The following is a 6,442-nucleotide window of genomic DNA, read 5'->3' on the forward strand; positions in this document are numbered from 1 at the left end:
ACAGTCCATCACTGGAGAATTAGGACAAGGACTTAAACAAGGATTTAAAGAACAAGCAAAGGAAGATGAATCCATTCTGAACCAGTGCAGGTCCCATCTCCTGAGCTGGTGGGTGTGGCTGGGTCGGCTGTGTACAGAGAGCTGCAAACCACTGGGCGTAAGCCCTTAAATAATCATGGTGGTAAACTGATTCCGGGAAGGACATCTCCTGTGTAGGCACGCTGACATTGTGGGGCTGCTGGCTGTCACAGGTGTGCATATGATCTCATTCCACACAGAACACACACACAAGGTCACATAGAAGCAAGATAACATACATAGGGTTTATCGTCCAATGGGCTAATTAGGGTTGAGAATAGAATGAGGTTTACTGATGCAGTTTGACATTCAGGACTCAGATTGCTAAGTTCATGTGCTGACTACATCCAGACATCTCTTGGGAGCAGTGGAATGCGAAACACCTCTGTAGCTGTGTCTATTTGTGAACCTCGGAGGTGGGAGGGGACATAGGAGTCTTTTAAGAAAGCCCCATTGATGAAGGAATAGTAGTGTGATGTCCCCTTGACAATGACCTAACAATGTAGAACCTTGGTGACCACACAGCCAACTGCTTAGAGCCAGCCGACCAGGCTCCCTTGTCTGAGACCCTAGAGGAAGCAGGATGTTTTATTTTTGCTGTTTTCAGACTACTCAAGTCACAGGCCACAAGAAAAACAACAGAAAAGGCTGTGGCTGTAGCTGTAGTCACAGGGTTTACTCTTACCTTCAACAGCTCTGGCCATGTACCCGAAAGAAGGCAAACCGCAAAAGCCAGGTAACCACTCTGAAAGCGGGAATGTTTTGTTCTCTGTATTGGCAGTGTAATAATTCAGGAAAATATGGAATGATAGCACCCAATGAGAGTGAATGTTTGAATCATCCACTTTGATCTCTCATCAGGGTGAGAATGCATCTGTCTCAGAAGACCAGAGGGAGCGTTGTAGAGAGTTAAGCATAAGTGCAGACACATTGCAAAAGTTGGTGGAGCACTTGGTGCCTTCCCTGCAGGGTGGGGACCCCTTCTTTGTCCCTGCCTTTCTCTCCACATACAGAAGGTTTGCCACCCCGCTGCAGGTGCTGAATCTGCTGTGTAAGCGGTGAGTACCTACCCCAAGCCCAGAGGTGTCAGATCTTGTTGTTTCTGGGAATCTTAATCTCTCTCTCTCTCTCTCTCTCTCTCTCTCTCTCTCTCTCTCTCTCTCTCTCTTTCTGATTGTGTGTGTGTGTGTGTGTGCGTGCGCGCGCGCGCTCATGCCTATTTATTGTCTAGAGAATTGTCCGGATCCAGAAGCATGAAATATAAAACTGCTTCTCAAAGGCTTGGTCCAAGAGAGTGGGCTGTCCAGAACTAAGACCCTAAAATGGACGTAGCTATCCCATATACCTTGAAAAACTGCTTTATTCCTCACCCAATATTTTTGAGGCCTTGGTCAAAGCAGTTCTATGTGTAAGAGAGATTCTAGAAATATTGGAGTACCCACCAGAGATGTATCCGAAGTAAAGACTCATGAAAGGATAATCTAAGAGACCCTGTGACCACTGAGAGGTCTGGATAGAGATGTTTGTGTTCACCCTTTACACAAATATATTTAAAGCAACTACTGTGTGCAGGTGAACTAATAATTCTGGAAGAAAATAGAACTTTCAGGATTTGGACTCCATTCCTTTCCAGAAATCACCATGTCCCCTAGATGTCTTTAAGATGGGGGGCATGGGACAATACAGGTGACATTCTTTCTGGTCTTCTCTAGCTATGAATACTTTAGCTCTAATAATGAAGAGGATGAACAAGTGAAGAACACCTTCTGTAGCTTCCTGAAAACATGGATGGACAAGAACCCTGAGGACTTTTGGGATCACTCAGACCTGCTCCCTCTAAAATACCTGAAGACATTCTTGAGTATGAACATGCCAGATTCAGATCTCATTGTCCATGTCAATAAGCTCCTGACCCAGTTGCAGAACGATCAGTACAACATTCCATAAGCCAAAGATGAGGAAGACTTAGATATGGGGAGTGACACATCCTCATAGCCACAGTTTGAAGGGTATTAACCAGTAGTGAAAACAGACACTCTGAAGCCAGAACCAACTTGAGCAGCAGAGCTAGAGAGTACAAAAGTCACCAGAAGATGCTGTGACACATGTATAACTGCAGCTAGATGTATCAGCAGCAGTCCAGGCAGCAGGCCAGAGAGCAACTGTGACACCTGTGTCTTAGCCTGTCTGTAGATACAGTGTATCTTTCATGTACCGACCCCTTGCTTCAGTGTGTCTACCTACTTAGAGAATGGCCTTGCCCACCCCCAGGCACTTATTTGAGTCTACCCCACATCTGAACTGCAGACAGCTCCTGTTCTCCTGCCCTACAGAATCTCCCTTGATTTCACTCCAGCACACTCTTCTGATCTGTTCAATGTTGTGTTGGTTTTAATACTTTGTTTAGGGTTTTCAATTATCTAAAACAAAACCAATCTAATGAGAGAAAATGCCTGCAAATTATGAATGTGCTATTTGATAATACATTATTTTATGATTATTTAAATAGCTCTTATGAACAAAAAATAATTATAAAATAAATGTAAGCACAATGATTAATTTTTATGATTTAATTATAACAGGTAGAAGACCTAGTCATTGCTCCAAAGAAGATATATACATGACCAATAAAGCACATGAACTAATGTTCTACAGTATTATTTGTCTGTAAACTATAACTAAAGGTGAGGAGTGGTACTACTTTAATTTACTAATTCTAGTTGTCTATACTCTTAAACACAGAAATTACAAGTGTTGGAAAAAATGTGGCATCACAGAATTATGGCTTACCTACTGTCTGAAATAATTTGCCAATTCTTCAAAAAGTTAAATAGAATGATGATGACTCTGCTCTTGTAATGAAATGTACATCCCCAAAAGAATTAAAGTCAGACTCGAAACAGCATACATGTTCTGAAATTGATTAAGAGATTGATTGTAGTATGTGCTAGTGCATACTACAGCACAGGCAAGTTTTAAAGTTATTTTGCTAAGCCTAAAAGCCAAGTACAATTCTAGAATTAGGCAAACATTTCCTTAATAAATAGATCTATGCAGACAGAGAGCTGAAAGTTGGCTTCCAGTGACTTAAGCTGCTTAACAGGTAAGATTGTGCTTTTCAAATGAAGAAAACATTTTCTACAAGTATACAAAGTATTTTGATTTTATCCACACCTCATAACCTCACGTCTACTCATTCAATGACTTGCCAACCAGACTCCCTCCTGGGATCAATCTATTTATTTATTTATTTATTTATTTATTTATTTATTTATTTATTTTTATTTAAAAAACCTGGTCCAATTATTATGGTTCATGTAGGAATAGGTTATGTGGTAAATAAATCAGTGTTCCACTGGTCATATCCTCAAATCAAAGTAATTCTTGCTCTCCAGATGGCAACAACTGCAACTAGCACTTCAGCTAGGGGTAGAAACCTCAAAATTTCCTCACAAAAAACATAGATGCACAGGAATCCCATAGAAACACTAACCTGGAAGCCATAGTATATGCATGAAGGACGAATAGAATAAAAAGAGACCAGGAGCTTCCAAAGATGTCAATGGATTCGTTTTCTGCTGACCATCTGCTGCTAAGCATGTGGACTGCACTCAAGAGTAGTTTGTTAACCCTGGGTTAAGGATATGTGCGTGAGTCCACTTCACCTTTCAGCTTTAGGACCCCATCTGGTGCAGGCTCAGGAAAGCCCTGTGCATGCTGCCTCAGTCACCTTGAGTTAATGTGATTCTGTTGACTTAGAAGGTCGTGTGTGTGTGTGTGTGTGTGTGTGTGTGTGTGTGTGTGTGTGTGTGTGTGTGTGCCTGCACATGCACAGACTATGCTTTCCTTTTAATGGCTAGGTGGAAAAACAGAGCCCTTAAACACTAACTAGATACTTAGACAATAGTGGGAACAAACCCTCTTTCTTAGGAATTTAGTTGCAAATCAGAGTACTGAACCGCATCACCTGTGACAAAAGGGTGAAAAGATAAACTCTAGGATTCTTGCTGTCTGTATGCGCACAACTAAACTAGCTGGTGAGTTCAGTCTATTGGTAATGATAACAGCGACATGTAAGTTTAAAGGCTGTATCCTTGAAGAGGCCAAGTCTCCTTGATAATTGAGAAAACAGATTTTCTATTTTTTTAGTCAATCATTTTATTCATGTATATTTCAAATGATATCCCCCTTCCCAGTTACCCCTCCACAACACCCCATCCCATCTCCCCTCCCTTCCCTGCCCTTTGCCTCTATGAAGGTGATACTCCACACCCTTACCCATTCCCCCCTCACTGCTCTATTATCCCCCTATGCTAGGGCATCAAGCTTCTACAGGACCAAGGGCCTCCTCTCCCACTGATGTCAGATAAGGCCATCTTCTACTACATATGGGGCTGCAGGCATAAGTCCCTTGAAGTATTCTCTTTGGTTGGTGGTTTACGCTCTGGGAGCTCTGGGCTTTCCAGTTAGTTGAAATTGTTCTTCCTACGGAGTTGCAATCCCATTCACCGCCAAAGTCCTTACCTTTGGACAAGAACACTTCTGGGTTTACAATTTTGAGATGAATCCTCAACGGGCTTGTGCCCATCTACTGGAGATGGTCTCTACAGGTTCTTTTTTTTTTTTTTTTTGAGTAATGGGAAATTTTAATAAGATTAGTCTTGTAGCATAATTCTTTAGTAACATGCTAATTTTCAAGTGATAGTGTAGAGCTAAAACGATTTTATCTTATGTTTTCAACTTACACATTTATTCTTTGAGAACTTCAGACATGTATACAAGGAAGTATTATCATATACACACCCCATTTACCCCCCCAACTCTGCTTATATCTTCTAACACCTTCTCCCTCTCCTAACTTTATTTAGATAACCTAATATTGATGAAAATAATCACAGTTTACATCCTAAATGAAATAAAGATTGTTTGTTCTGAAACCATTTTCAATGACCACAGTCCACGAAGAAAGTTCTGTGTTACCTCAAATTTCGTGTTTCAATGTAGAAGCAATTTCACAGCTTTACAGCACAGAGAGGGTCACAAATCAAGGTAGGTTTAAAATACATTGGTGAGGCTACCAGGCAGGTGGTTACCACAATGTGGGATGAGATTTTCTTTAGTTCTAAGATGCTATGTGACAACAGTTTTAGCTTTGGAGTTGTATGAGACTACTTTAGTGAATTAATAATTTTCCAAAGGGCTTAATCTATCAGTCAGAAGATGGTGGGGCTGGCACAAAGCTAGGCAAACAAAGGCTACTCAGCAGGTAAAGGGGGTAGCCCATTAGCCTCCATATCGTGCAAATTTAATCAGCCAACTCTCTATCTGTGAGTATCACTTCAGATTCTTGTCTTTTGTTTCAAAGCTTCTATTGTTAAAACTATACACCTGACAGCCTTCCATTATTATTAACTCCAACCCATCTCCTTCTGGGACACTTGACCATACAAATACCTGTTTAAAATCCTTTTCCTCTACTTACCACCCATTAGTGAAAACAAATGACTCAGCAGATGGGTAAGACTGAATTCAGTCAGAAGGTGCTCTTCAATCTATAGTTCAGCGCAAGCTTTGCCTTTGAGAATTGCTTTCATCTGAGCAAAAGACAACACCCAGGCAGATAGGATTGTTTCTAAAGATTAACCAAGGAGTCAGAGTGTTAGACAATGCAACTCATGCAGTGCAGCCACACCCACACCAATCTTCATGTGTTCTAACCCCAGGAACATGTGTTCTACTAGGAAGCCAGTGAGAAAGGTGTGTTGTTTGAGTCTTACAGAAATATGCATCATAGGTGCAGACTGCTGGTGCTAACAGGGAAAGCAATGGGAATGAAGTATGGTTTCAAAAACCACAACCGCTGTTGGTCCAAGGGTTTGTCTTCTTACACATGTCTATCATGTCTATTATGTCTAACAGTTGTCTATCATTAGAAAGTCCAAGAATCCAGTAATTGCTCAGTTCAAGAGGCTGAATGCCTTAGCTGGTCTTTAGTTATTAACTGGAAAAACTGAAGAAGTAGCCTCTGATGCCAGTGAATGAACTTCCTAGAGGGATCAAGAGTCAGGAGAAAGGGCGAGCAGGCAAAGAGCGAGAGATGCCTTCCTCCATGTCCTTTACATAGGCCACAGCAGATGTAGGTCATATTAAAGGTGCATCTTCCCATATCAAAAGATCTGCATTAAAAGTTGGTCTTCTCACTTCAAATAATTTAATTAAAGAAAGCCAATCCTCTGTGGGTATACTCAGCAGCTTCGGTGTTGGTTAATTCCATCTACAGTCAAATTGACAGTCAGACTAGCAGTTACACAATTTACAGCACTGGAGATAATATAACAGCCTGAGAGCTTTTCTGGGTTTCACT

General features: G+C 41.2%; 1 protein-coding gene across 3 annotated transcripts; it reads left to right on the forward strand.

Moving 5' to 3' along the window:
* Positions 1–574: 574 nt before the first annotated feature.
* On the forward strand, positions 575–5,128 carry Ralgdsl4 (ral guanine nucleotide dissociation stimulator like 4). 3 transcript variants are annotated; one of them, XM_017600327.3, is made up of 5 exons: positions 575–814; positions 940–1,136; positions 1,791–1,939; positions 2,661–2,762; positions 4,947–5,128. In XM_017600327.3, the coding sequence occupies exons 1-4, from the start codon at positions 662–664 to the stop codon at positions 2,747–2,749; spliced, it is 588 nt and encodes a 195-aa protein (XP_017455816.1). In that variant the 5' UTR covers positions 575–661; the 3' UTR covers positions 2,750–2,762; positions 4,947–5,128. The 3 variants fall into 3 exon arrangements, with proteins under 3 accessions (XP_017455816.1, XP_063131882.1, XP_063131883.1); XM_063275812.1 differs by lacking the exon at positions 4,947–5,128 and having other exon boundaries at positions 2,661–2,983; XM_063275813.1 differs by lacking the exon at positions 4,947–5,128 and having other exon boundaries at positions 581–814; positions 1,791–2,723.
* Positions 5,129–6,442: the final 1,314 nt, after the last annotated feature.

Source organism: Rattus norvegicus, chromosome 16 (assembly GCF_036323735.1).
Source record: "Rattus norvegicus strain BN/NHsdMcwi chromosome 16, GRCr8, whole genome shotgun sequence".
Lineage (NCBI taxonomy): Eukaryota > Metazoa > Chordata > Mammalia > Rodentia > Muridae > Rattus > Rattus norvegicus.